Below are 13,861 nucleotides of genomic sequence, written 5' to 3' on the forward strand. Positions count from 1 at the left end.
AATCACAATGTCCAGGCACTGGCGGGCTACTCAAGTGGTCTTCACGGGCTACCTGGTGCCCGCGGGCACCATGTTGGTGACCACTGCACTATTGTATCGTCTTCACGGGCTATTTTTGTTTTTTTTGTTTTTTCTTCCCCTTTTGACCATTATCCCGCCTCTCATTGATTACTTTGCTTTCTCTTATTTCGTCATCGAGCCGGCACGACGTTTCGCCCCCCCCCCCCACCCCCCGTCGCGCCGGCTCCCCGCCGTTCAGGCCGTCCGATGCCGCAGCTCCCCGAGGCTGCGCTGTGGAGAAGCCGACCCTCCATCCTAAAGCTTCCCTCCCTCCCAAACCTGCCTCCCGCCCTTCTCTATCCTCTTCCTCATTGCAGTCTTCTCACGTTGCCCACCCCCCCCCATCCTCCACCCTCCCCCTCCTCCTCCTCCTCATCATCATCATCCTCCCTGCCTCCCTCATCCGCCTCCACAGGAGGGAGAGAGAGCGAGAGAGGAGAGGAGGCATGCAGGAGAGCGCGGCTGAACGTGAACGACATGTCGACAGTCAGCCTGTAAAAGTCTTCTCCCGGTCGTTTCCTGATTCTTTGCCGGAGGACTGAGTGAGTATTTTACGCTTCCTTTTTTTTTTTCCTTCTAAGCCACCGTGAATGCTTTTGTATCTGTCTGTGTGTGTGTTGCATGAACGTGTGAGACAACGTGGGGGGGGGACGAGGGGTGGAGGGCTTTGGACGGCGAAGGATTTCCATCGGTCGTGTTAATGGGCTCTCTTAATGACTCGGCTGTTTAATTGGTCATGCCGTTGCATACTGTTATGTTGGCTAATTGAGTTCCCCCCCCCCTTTGGAATGTTGGATGATAAGAGAGATAACACCCTCATTCCGCCTCTTCTCCCCTCTCGATGCCATTGATTAGGGATATGGCGAGTGGGGGTGGGAGTGGGGTGGGGGGGTGCGCTTGTTGATGCCTGATAGTGCAGTTGCACGTTTGGAGTATGCAGAAGCCGACCGCCAGGCTACTCTGACGGACAAGAGAGGACGATGTGGGTGGGGGGTGGGGGGGGGAGATTGGTAGACACCGCAGTTATGTGACAGGAATAATATGCCGACGGGATAAGCGAAGTGGCCGTCATTTCCCGAGCTGGCCTGCGTCAGTCCTCGGGATTGAGGGACATTGAAAAAAAGCGAGACAAAACAATGGCACTGGCCGAGCGGGACGCCACTTGGGCAAAAAGACTGACCGGGGACTCGAAACGAGGCTCTCGACAGCATCCAATTTATCCAAAAAGAACAAGTTGGACCATGGCGGGGATTCCCAAAAGTGTGGGGTGAGGATGGTAGACGGAAAAGTCATTTTTGTTTGAGAAAAAATTAAAATAAAATAATAATAATATCAAAAAACATAAAGCAGACTACTCCGCCCCCCCCCCAAAAAAAAATCTGTTTTGCTGTTTCGCTACACACATTTTTGTTAAACAACAACAAATTAATTAACTAACTAATTAACTAAATTAACTAATTAACCAGGGCGGCCCGGTATCCAGTGGTTAGCACGTCGGCTTCACAGTGCAGAGGTACCGGGTTCGATTCCAGCTCCGACCTCCCTGTGTGGAGTTTGCATGTTCTGCCCGGGCCTGCGTGGGTTTTCTCCGGGTGCTCCGGTTTCCTCCCACATTCCAAAAATATGCATGGCAGGCTGATTGGACGCTCTAAATTGTCCCAAGGTGTGGTTCAGGGTGTCCCCCGCCTACTGCCCGAAGACAGCCGGGATAGGCTTCAGCACCCCCCCGTGACCCTAGTGAGGATCAAGAGGTACGGAAGATGAATGAATAAAGCAGACCCCTCCGCCCATCCCCCCCAAAAAAATCTGTTTTGCTGTTTCACAACACACACACACACATTTTTGTTAAACAACAACAAATTAATTAACTAACTAATTAACTAAATTAACTAATTAACCAAACTACAAAAAGTCTTCTTTCGTTACCCAGCAACACAACTTTCTTAACGGGAAACAAATACAAATATTTGGAATATTTTGAAAATGGTGACCATTTTTTTTGTTGGGCTCAAATGTAATTAGTTCATACAAATGAGAAATCTATACTTTATACAGAACATATCATGTAACAAACGACTTTCCCAGAGCTCGCTTGCGCCAGTCCTCGAGAGGTGGGGGGGGGGAGACATTGAAAAGACAAAAAAGCGAGACGACACTTCGTCAGACCAACAGGGACTCTCAACAAGGCTCTACAATATTCCATTTTGTCCAGACCACGATGGAACATGCTGGCCCACATCAGGGACTCGACAAAATAGGCCGCTATCCTACTTACAATTCCCCGCGTCCCCTCGAGGTGGTTTAATAATGACACATTTACATTGTCCGATGCATTCATTTGAGAAAATGTAACCCTTAACTCCAAACTTGAATCTAAAAACAGGTGTGACCAAACTAACGGCGAGTAAACAGCTCTCCCGGTGGTGTGCAAAATGAAGAGCTCCATTCTCCTGATTAGCACAAGTCTAGCGTGACTTCATCTGCAGAAAAGTGGGCTAAGATTTGTTTTGATGTTTTGCGGACCCATGTGGCTTGGTGCGGTTTGCGCCGTTGTGGGCGTGAACACAGCTGATTTGATTGTCCGCCAATAGATGCTCTTGGTTGATGCCTTTATTGACGGGATACTCTAAAAAAAAGAGACAGACATAATTTTGGGGGGTTATGTATTTACAAACCCATCAAATTTTTTTGGGGTGCGTGATTCAGTATGACCCAACTTTTGGGGTTTTACGGTTTTGGAGTCTCCACTCTCAAGAGTTGCTAGGTGAAAAACTCTAAAAACAAGGGCCAGACAACTTTTGGCGGTTATGTATTTACAAGCCAATCAATTTTTTTGGGTGCGTGATTCAGAATGAGCCAACTTTTGGGGTTTTACGGTTTTGGAGTCCCCACTCTCAAGAGTTTCCTGGTCAAAAAGTGACTTTTGGGGCCATTTATTTATAAGACAAATCAAATTTGGGGTTGTTTTGTGGGTTAAGTTGGACCCAACTTTTGAGGGTGTTTTTTCGCACCATGCGTGCAGCAGAGAAGGGGTGCGCTAACTCTGTCGGTAAGGGGGTGCGTGGCTTCAAAAGCGAACGCTGTATTTGTGTGTGTGCGTGTGAGGCCTCAGCAGCCCATCCAAATTCTTCCTGTGTGTGTGTGTGTGTGTGTGTGTGTGTGTGTGTGTTTGTGCGTGTCTGTTCATGCTTTTACAGGATTTGTGTTGCGAGCTATGCTGCATTACAGCGGTTTATTATGAAAGCGCACGTGGCTCACTACCTGTGCCGGAAATCAAAATCTGCTTTTTTTTGGTATTTGTTTTCTATTTTTTTGTTGTGACACACACACACACACACAAACGCGCGTACAGCAATGTACTTGGCTGCAGCGCATGCACACAAGCGGAGCGAGAGTGAGGGTTAGGATGTAATCAATATCAGATTTCAGCCGCTTCAATGCGAGAGCTCTCATCCTCCCGAGTGGCCGGCGGCCTCCGCTGACTTGTGACTCTTTATGGCAGCGGTGGGTAAAGTGTGGCCCGGGGGCGCACATGCTGCCCACTCCGTGCTTCCGCGGGGCCCACAGAGTCCAGTTGAGATACAAGTGACTTGATCCGTCAGAGTCAACCTCCAACGAAGACAATTGCACCGTGTATATAACCAAAAAAACTTTCGCAAAGGCCCCGCTGGCTGAACGCTAATGGGCTAACGGTTAGCATTGTTAGTAGCGGTGACCCCTAACCCTTCCAGCAGGGGATATCTGAACACGCTGGGAAAGGCCCCGCTAGCTTAATGCTAATGGGCTAATGGTTAGCATTGTTAGTGGCGGAGACCCCGAACCATTTCAGTGCTGGATGTCTAAATCCGGTGTAGCAGCACATGTGGACGTGCAATATCAGATTAAGATATTTCCGTTTACGGCGCCGCTGAGAATATTTATACGAGAGTTGATAAATGAGAATGGATTACTTTGTAACAGACTAGTTTTACATGTATTCGCTTGTTGATTTTCTCCAGAAGTCATTGGTGGACTGATTTATTGTCAATTAAAATCATAAAAGCGAAAGAAAATGTACGTCATATTTTAAAAACATTTCAATGTTTACTTATGTTAGAAACATCTTTAAAATAATCTATTTTATATTTTAATTCTTTTTTGTGAGCAATTTGAACTTCTTGAATGACCTGGCACCAACGTTAATATAGTTGACAATTAAAAAAACTTATTAATGGAAAAAAAAAGAAAAATAAAAGAACAAACCGAACTGAAACTACTTGACATTTGTATAACAATTATACAAATAAGTATAATTGCAGCAAAAATGTCCTACATTTTCGTCTTTGTCAATTAATATGAGCTTTGGAGTGGGGGGGTTGATTTTAAATTTATTGATTTCACTATTGCCGTACATCTAGAGAGAATAAGGAAGGTCCTAGGTTATCGGAGTGTTATCGTTGACTTTATGACACAATATTTTTATACTTGCACTCCGCGAATATTGAATGTATGCAACACCAATGAAAACAAATCTTTTACGAAAAAAAATCAAAAAAATAATACGAGCTAGCAAACTTGCTATTAAAAACGAACTGGCGTCCAAAAAAAGAAAAGTCAAAATGAAAAACAAAAACAAAAAAACTATGAATCAAAAACTATTGTCACCCTGCCTGCCACCAGCTCGGTCCTTTCTCTCCGTGCCCCCCCCCCCCCCCCCCCCAAGTCCCCACCAATCCAACCCTTGTTTTTCCTGGTCGTAATCATCTCTGTGATTGCTCTTCCTCTCCCGGGCGGTGATATTTCCTCCGTTGCCGCCTGGTCCGACCCCCCCCCCCCCCCCGCCCCCCACCCAACCCCACGCTAGATTATTGCTGTATGATTACAGCCGCCGCGCCATCAGGATCATTATTGCATTTCGCGTGACAGTGCTCGACGCCGTCTGCGAGCGTCGAGATGCTTTATCCAATTTAGATCTCATTAAGACTTGAGAGCAAAGATGCCCCCGCAAAGACTCGAGCGTCTCCGCAGTGTTTTCGTGACCGTGACTGAGCACCTTTTTTCCTGTTTGTTTTCCACCTGAGTCGGCAAAGCGTCTCTGGAAGCCGCTGTCACTCAACCGTGCCGTTCGCGCAACCGCTTTCAAATAAATAAATAAATACGACAAATCAAGGCCGGGGCGGGACCCCGTTTTCAGCCCAGCGGTTTCAGGGCTCAGAGCAGTTTTTAAGACATTTTTTATAAGATCAACAAATTTATCCTCACTTTCTTTATTGCCAAAACAATTACTGTATTTTCCGCACTATAAGGCGCACCTAAAAGCACTAAATGTTCTCAAAAGCTGACAGTGCGCTTTATAATCCAATGCATGTTTCCAATCCAATGATCCGATACATGGATCAATATTCCGATTTTCGGGTCGTAGTACTTTAAGTGTTCTGCAAAGCGCTTTGTTAGAGCTGCAGAGATTGCAAAGGTCTATAATGAATAAAGCCGTATTGTATTGTATTCTCTTTAGCGTGGCTCCATCTAGTGGATGCCTAACGCAACTGCAGACACTACTGTAGCTTCTATTCTACGCGCCTGATAACGCGGTGCGCCCCATCTATGAAAGCAGTTTTAAAACAGGCCATTCATTGAAGGTGCGTCTTATAGGAAGTCAGCGCTCGACAGAATGTAACGTGCTGCCCCGCAGCGTTGTTGCTACGTTTGTATGGCAAGGTGGTCGTCGGATTCAAGTGATGTGGATGCATTACATTTACTGATGTCAAAACGGATCCGCTGGCCGGAAGGAACTAATACGCCAGCTGAAAGGAGCTAATAGGAACGAATGTGCGGGCTGAAAGGAGCTAACTAACCGTACCGAAGGTCATGCGGCCTTTTGCTTTAATTTATTACATAAGACTGAGTGATTTTTTTTTTTTGCAGTTGATAAATACACTATACAGTATCATTCATTCATTCATTCATCTTCCGAGCCGCTTGATCCTCACTAGGGTCGCGGGGGGTGCTGGAGCCCATCCCAGCCGTCTTCGGGCAGTAGGCGGGGGACACCCTGAATCGGTTGCCAGCCAATCGCAGGGCACACAGAAACAAACAACCATTCGCACTCACACTCACACCTAGGGACAATTTAGAGTGTTCAATCAGCCTGCCACGCATGTTTTTGGAATGTGGGAGGAAACCGGAGCACCCGGAGAAAACCCACGCAGGCCCGGGGAGAACATGCAAACTCCACACAGGGAGGCCGGCGCTGGAATCGAACCCGGTACCTCTCCACTGTGAAGCCGACGTGCTAACCACTGGACTATACCGGGTCGCCCCACTATACAGTATTTTTTTTTTTAAAAGAAAATGACAACTATTACAAAAACCAAACTGGAAGAATCATTTTCCAAAACAAACAAACCTGATCTTGAAACGATAACATGAGTCAAAATGAAATCATAACTCACTATCGTGAAAAAAAAATAAAAATAATTGAAAACCAGTTCAACGCTGATGCCAATTCAAACTGAACCGGGAATTTGATCCCATTCATGGATCGGATTAAGTTTTGCAAAAAAAAAAAAAAAAAAGAAAGAAAATGAACAGCAAATCACAAATTGGCAGTGACTCACCAAATATACTTTTTGTGTGGCTCCACGCCGTACCATTTTTTTTTTTTGGGGGGGGCTGTAAAATATGTGTCTTGGATGAGGAAAGGATGGAAAGCAGCAAGTGTAGATGACAGGAGCCCTTCTCGCTTCCCGTTCCCTGATTGCCAATCCGTGCTAATAAACGCAGCAGTTCATTAGACGGAAGCATTATGAATCCCATTTGCATTTGCCCATATTCATATTGCATACATTAAAAACAACACACGCGTGACATTTCGGCTTCGGCAGGCATTTGAGCACGGCGATGAATATATTCATGACTCTCCTCGACCCCCCCCCCCTCACCGTCCCCTCAGCTCACTCTCATCCCCCCCCAAAAAATAGAAAAGTCACATTATAAAATATGAGTCGCAGGTGAGCGGGCACACGTGTTTACCTTTTGTGGGTTTGCGTCAGCACCGCTAATTATACAATAGAGCGACGTCATACAAAACAACAACAACAACAACAAAAAAGAGGCAAAGCGGGATGGCGTTCGACTGTTTCCGGACTTCAAGTAAAAGTAAAACAAGGAGAATCACACGGTGAAGTTAGCTAGAGAGGCTACGCAAAACAACAACAACAAAAAAGGGGCAAAGGGGGATGGCGTTCGACTGTTTCCGGACTTAAAGAAAATGTAAAACAAGGAGAATCACACGGTGAAGTTAGCTAGAGAGGCTACGCAAAACAACAACAACAAAAAAGAGGCAAAGGGGGATGGCGTTCGACTTTTTCCGGACTTCAAGTAAATGTAAAACAAGGAGAATCACACGGTGAAGTTAGCTAAAGAGGCTACGCAAAACAACAACAACAAAAAAGGGGCAAAGGGGGATGGCGTTCGACTGTTTCCGGACTTCAAGTAAATGTAAAACAAGGAGAATCACACGGTGAAGTTAGCTAGAGAGGCTACGCAAAACAACAACAACAAAAAAGGGGCAAAGGGGGATGGCGTTCGACTGTTTCCGGACTTCAAGTAAAAGTAAAACAAGGAGAATCACACGGTGAAGTTAGCTAGAGAGGCTACGCAAAACAACAACAACAAAAAAGAGGCAAAGGGGGATGGCGTTCGACTGTTTCCGGACTTCACGTCAAAGTAAAACAAGGAGAATCACACGGTGAAGTTAGCTACAGAGGCTATGCTAACTTCATGCTAACGTTCAAGTCAAGATTCCCACCAACTGAAAGTTTTTATGCCACCACATCGTAGCCCGTGCGATCTGAAAACCGCGCACTACTCCTTTGCAATTTTATTTTGAATTGTTCAGCTCTAATCTCAAAGAACCGCTGTATTGGATTTCAAATCGGGGGGGCTTGGTCGAGGGGTCTTTGGCCCACGCGTGAGCACCAGGCTCTTTTTTGACGAGGCTAGCGTTTGTTATCAAAACTCTCGCAGATGTTCCGCCATACGCCCGATTAGCCTTCTCCGGGTTCGCTACTCCAGTGCCCCCCCCCCGACCCCCCATCACTCCCGCGCCCCCTAGGCATCTCGCTCTTTGCGATCCAACTTGCATTGTGCGCTTGACTATGCTCGTGACGCATCATCAATCTGATTCATCCCGAGCTGCCTCGCTCTGCTGTTTGCTCTCTTTTAACTGTGTTTATGTCCTCGTCGCGTTGGATGCGACGTATGGACGTCAGTGAGGGGCCGACGCCGGGCCGCCGCCGCGGGCTGCTGAGCTGAGCCGAGCCGAGCCGAGGGCGGGTGAAGCAGCGCGCAGAGGGTCATGCAGTGGGTCACCCTGGCCGTGGCGCTGGGGTGCGCGGCGGCGGCGGGCCTGGCCCGGGCGTCGCACGGCAGCCCCACCCCCACCCCGACATCCACGAACACCCCCCTGGTGGACAACTCCGAGGAGGAGGTGGACGAGCCCTGCTTCGAGCCGTGCACGTGCGAGGTCAAAGAAGGCGTGCTGCATGTGCACTGCGATGGGCGGGGCTTCACCAACGGCAGCCAGGTAGCCGACACGGAACACTTTGACACACCGATTTGGGACGGGGTGCAGGGTCAGTAATTGGCATCAATTGAAATGCAGTTAAAAGAGAACGGGGGGGGGGGGGAAGATTTTTGACATTGAAATGCAGGGGTCAACTGTTTATTGTTTTATATTTTGCCTATTGAATATTTCCGAACATGGTGACCACAATATTTCCTACCTTTGTCGTCTATATTTATTTCCGAGGTTCTATTTTCCATAAGTACTTTTTTTTCTTTGACGATATTTCTGTCTCATATTCGATTTTATTTTCTAATATTTTCCTCATAGTTGTATGGCTGCGACTAACAATTATTTTAATAAGGGATCAGCCTGTCAATTACTCCAGCAATTAATTGATGAATCGAACGAGTTTTAATTTTTCTCCATTCAAAAACACGAAAAACACGGGCACGTTTTGAAATTGAAAGTGCAGAAAAGGCACCCCCCCCAAAAATAATGATGATTTAATTAATGATGTGTTCCGCAATACGTCAGAAAATAGGCTAAATTGTTGATCCGCATTTTCCTTAACTCATTCAGTACCAGCCAAATCTGGGCCGAGTCTGAAAAGACGTTTAAAAACGTCTTTGGGAGTGAACGAGTCAAAGACTTAAAACTCTATAGAGCTTTTCTTTTTTTTACCTGCTGAAGAGGAGACTGACGGGAGTAATCCATTAAAAGATGTGAAGCCTTTTCGCAGTGTGGGGGCCGAGGGGATGGGGGGGGGGGTCCTCATTTTACGACAGCCTCCATGTCCAATATTTCAAGGTTACGAATGGTAGGCAAATTTCTTCAAAACATCAACTGTATTTATTAATTTACCGCTGTGGTCAAGTCAGTTAGCGAAAGACTACGGCATGGGAAAGACCCACCCCCCCCCGCCGGCACGTGTCATGTCCTGTCCGCCCTCATTCTTGCTTCTCAGCCAGCCTCATTAACGAGATGACTCATCAAAGCACGAATGCCTCGTCCAGGTGTCGCAGTCGTGGGTCCGCCCTTTCAAACTAAACCTCCAGAGGAATTCGCTGAGGCGTCTCTATAGCAACGGATTCCAGCACCTTGGCAACGCCGTGTCGATAAACCTGGGCAACAACGCTCTGCAGGACATCCGGGTGGGCGCCTTCCACGGGCTGGCCAAGCTGCGACGCCTCTACCTTCACGAGAACAAGCTGGAGGTCTTCAGAAATGACACCTTTGCCGGATTGGAGGCTCTGGAGTACCTCCAGGTAGGCTGCTGAAAATAGTCGCCGGCTAGCAGGGGGGCCCAAGTGCTACAATCTCCCCTGGATACTCGCCATCTCATTCCGCTTTGGAATGCCATATCGTGATCGCACAAACCATGATGGAAGATTTAGAGCTAATGTTACTTCTTGTATACATCAATCTCAGCCTTATCCCAAGCTAGCAGATATCAGAGTTAGCGATTTGCGCAGAGGCAGGTCACAAATCTAACTGCTGCCGATGTTGAATCGGTTTCAATTGTGAGACCCCCCCCCCCATCAGTAGGCATTTTTTGCGCCGACCAATCAGAAAGAGAAAAATGCTAACGTCGTCGCTTGGTTAAAGAAATGCTAATATTGCTGCAATTCCACGGGCCAGCACTCCGGATTCTGAAGGCCCTCGGCAGATCGGATTGGCGCGGCAACACAGCGAGTCTGAAATCCGAGAGACCAAAAAATGTGACATCCGCAAAACTGCAGTGCCGACAATCGATATTTCCTCTATTGCATGGAAGAAATATTACAAACAGGTTGTAAAACCGGTCCGGTGCTTCTGACGGCGTTTGAGGTAGCAGAGAAGTCCGCACTGACTCTTGAGAGCTCACGGCTGCCACCCACCCCCCGCAGGCCGACTACAACGTGATTAAACGCATCGACAGCGGCGCTCTGAGGTTCCTGTACAAGCTGCGGGTTCTCATCCTCAATGACAACCTGATCCCCTTCTTGCCTGCGCATCTCTTCAGGTGACTGATCTGATTTCACGTATGAAAGGGTTTTCTGAAGCGAGCCTAGCGACAATCTGGCCCCATTTTTGCTTCTCTCTCACCGCCCCCCCCCCCCCCCTTGCCCCCTCAAAGTCAGCAAAGGCCCGCTTGCTCCAAAAGATAATCCTGAACAAACAGTATTATCGTATGGTGTGGGATGTTAAGTCGTGATCTATTTATTTTTAAATATGATCATCCTGAGCCATTAGCCTGTGGTGTGGGCTGTGTTGAGAGTGTCTCTTGGATGATGATGATCCCGAGCAATTAAGAGTTTTTTTTCTAAAAGATGGTCCTGAGTGATTGTCTCGTTGTGTGGGGGGGTGTTAAGAGTACCAGTACATTTATTTTTTGTCTTCCGACGTGAGTAGACTGGAGAGGGAAAAAAATTACTCTCAAAAATGAGATCTTACAGCACTGGTGTGTTACTGTTCCGGCACCCAAGTCACAGTTACGGTTTTGTGTTAACAGGGTGCAACTTGAATTTTATGCGACAGTTAATGAGGGTGACACCTTCGACAAACTATCGGTAACAAACATATTGAAGTGACATCACAGGAAAAGTTCCACATCGCAAGGTTGGGCAGAAAGTACAAACGTACGCAAGCAACGGCAACGTTTTTCTTCAGAAGAACCGTTGACAGTTCGTTTGAAGTGCATTAAGATGCCCAGCCCTGGTGGAGATTGCATTAAACTGCATTTCCAACGGCCAAGCACTTGTTTGTACGTGTCAACGCAAAGTACTAAAAGTACTTGAAAGTGTACTTTCAACAACCATAAACAGCATTGATTTGTACCGAGGGTTTAATTGTAAACCCAAAATGATTGCGGGGACAACAAAAATGGTTTCCTTTTTTCTGATAGTCTAACACACACGCCACAACGCAGCATAATCACCCAGGCTCATCTTTTCCAGGCATTCGACAATCGGGCTTTTGTTGACTCTGATTCCCAAGTCCTTTTGCCAGTACGTGTCCCCCCCCCCCTCTTTAGTGTTGACTAAATGACGCATTCATCATCAGACTCGTCCACCATTGCCGTTGGTGGTTATTAAAATCGCCTGCCCCCACCTCCTCCTCATGCTCCAGATCTGTGTCGCTGACTCATCTGGACCTACGGGGAAACCGTCTAAAGAGTCTGGCATATGCCGGAACTCTGGAATACGTGGGTCGCTCCCTCATGGAGATCCAGCTGGAGGAGAATCCCTGGAACTGCGGCTGCGAGGCGGTGCAGCTGCAGCAGTGGCTGGGTCAGATCCCCTACACGGCCGTGGTGGGGGACGTTACCTGCGAGTATCCCTTCCATCTACACGGCAAGGACTTGAGGGAGATCCCCCGCAAGGAGCTTTGCACCGAGCTCCCGGATAAAGACTCGCAAGCCGAAGGCGGTAGAGCCTCTGGGGGCACGCAGTCTCAACACCCATCCCCTAATTCCAAGCCCAACCCTCACCCGGGGCGGGTGAGACCCACCAAACCTTCCTCCATGGTGCACGGCTCCCGTCAGAACACCCACACCTCCTCCACGTCCTCGTCCTCTTCCGCCGAGCGCAGGGACCGGGAAAAGCCCCCGCGGCCGACCAAGAGGCCTCGGCCCTCCAGGACGTCGCCCACGTCCCGCAGCCCCAACCAGAATCCCCCCGTGGCAGGCTACCAGACTCGGCCACCCATTCCCATCATCTGCCCGCTGGGCTGCACGTGTAACCTGCACATCACCGACCTGGGCCTGACCGTCAACTGCAAGGAGAACGGCTTCCTCAACGTGTCGCAGCTGACGCCGCGACCGCTCAACGGACGCAAGCTGTACCTGAGCGGGAACTTGATCCAGAGAATCTACCGCACCGACTTCTGGAACTTTTCCAGCCTGGATCTGCTGCACCTGGGGAGCAACCGCATCTCCTACCTCCAGGAGGGCGCCTTCTCTAGCCTGACCAACCTGAGGAGCCTGTACCTGAACGGGAACAACCTGGAGAGGCTCAGCCCCGACATGTTCCTGGGACTGCAGAGTCTCAGGTAGGACTCGGTGACCGCATAGCGGAAGGTTTGTTTACCAGTACGGGGGAAATTAATTTCACCGTGCCGAGAGGTTGTGCGGCGATTAGCATTTGACTGAAGCTTGATTGAAAGGGAAGGTGGCCATTCTCTCTCGCGGGGCGATCAATAGTCAGTCACGGTGCCCGGTGGCAGGCTTGGAGCTGAGGTGCGGGGGCTGCTGTGAGTGACATCTCAGAAATGAACCAACGTTTGCTTTGTGTATGCATGCAAACACCTTGATAAGGTGTCGAGATGTGTTCCTGAGGAAAACGGGATTTATTATCATTTTTTTGCCGTCGTAGTTTGGGATAAATCACACTTGCTCGATTGTCATTCAAATAGGCTCGGGTGAGCGAGTAGCACGTCTGCCTCACAGTTCTGGTTCTGAATCTCAGTTCTGCATGTTTTTTATGCGCGGGGTCCGATGTTAAGCCTCGGGCACGGCACTGGCCCACATTAACGTGATATAGTATGACAGGTTTCGGTGACTGCTTCATATTTATTCATATTTCATCTTTCTACCGTTTCATATAAGATGAAAATATTTCTGTGCAGTGTTCCCCCCCCCCCCCATTTAAAAATGCAAGAATGTCATTATCATATTGATGAAATCGCCACTGTTTTGGTCAAGCCAGTACCTGCATTATATGTAGTGGCCCAAAAAATTGGCACATTGGCCCAGAACCGCCGGGCCAGCATTCATGTTGGACGCTAATGTGCTTTGCGACATTTCGTACCCTTGAATCGTCCATAACTTGTGAGCATATGGAAGTCAGCTACGGTAAGCTCCAGGTCATCGACGCCTACGATCCGGGCATATTAAAAAAAATGGATTAATGGACGTCTGGGTGCCCTACGACTGACTGGCGACCAGTTGAAAGCGTAGTCCGCTTTCTGCCCAAAGTCAGCTGGGGTAGGCTCAACAGCCGCGACCCTGTTCAGGATAAGCGGTGTTGAAAACGGGATGGACGTTCAAGTGACGCTTCTGGCAATCAACTACGGCCACTAATTACATTTATTCCGTTATCCATCTTTAATATTTAAAGAAGAGGAAATACTGGACCTTGAAAAAACCCCAAAACAGTAGTCCTAGACTGTGGGGTGAGGAAGTGCTAATTAATTTTAAAGCAGGCCTCGTTTCAGCGGCGGAATTCTATTAACCGGCTGGCGAGCAAAGGAAAAGGATTTACTGTGGACTTGTGT

The 13,861-nt window shown here is 48.1% G+C and overlaps 1 protein-coding gene across 2 annotated transcripts in view; it reads left to right on the top strand.

Moving 5' to 3' along the window:
* The first annotated feature begins 333 nt into the window (after window positions 1–333).
* LOC127614683 (SLIT and NTRK-like protein 3) overlaps window positions 334–13,861 on the top strand; it is a 31,937-nt gene continuing 18,409 nt past the window's right edge. Inside the window, exons 1-5 of one of the 2 annotated variants that reach the window (XM_052086028.1) lie at window positions 334–602; window positions 8,313–8,626; window positions 9,622–9,873; window positions 10,495–10,610; window positions 11,717–12,637. In XM_052086028.1, the coding sequence (XP_051941988.1) occupies window positions 8,399–8,626; window positions 9,622–9,873; window positions 10,495–10,610; window positions 11,717–12,637 (1,517 nt within the window). In that variant the 5' untranslated portion in view covers window positions 334–602; window positions 8,313–8,398. Of the gene's footprint in view, window positions 603–8,124; window positions 8,627–9,621; window positions 9,874–10,494; window positions 10,611–11,716; window positions 12,638–13,861 lie in introns of those variants that run through there. The other variant, XM_052086027.1, reaches the window with a different exon arrangement.

Source organism: Hippocampus zosterae, chromosome 14, assembly GCF_025434085.1.
Source record: "Hippocampus zosterae strain Florida chromosome 14, ASM2543408v3, whole genome shotgun sequence".
NCBI classification, from domain to species: Eukaryota; Metazoa; Chordata; class Actinopteri; order Syngnathiformes; family Syngnathidae; genus Hippocampus; species Hippocampus zosterae.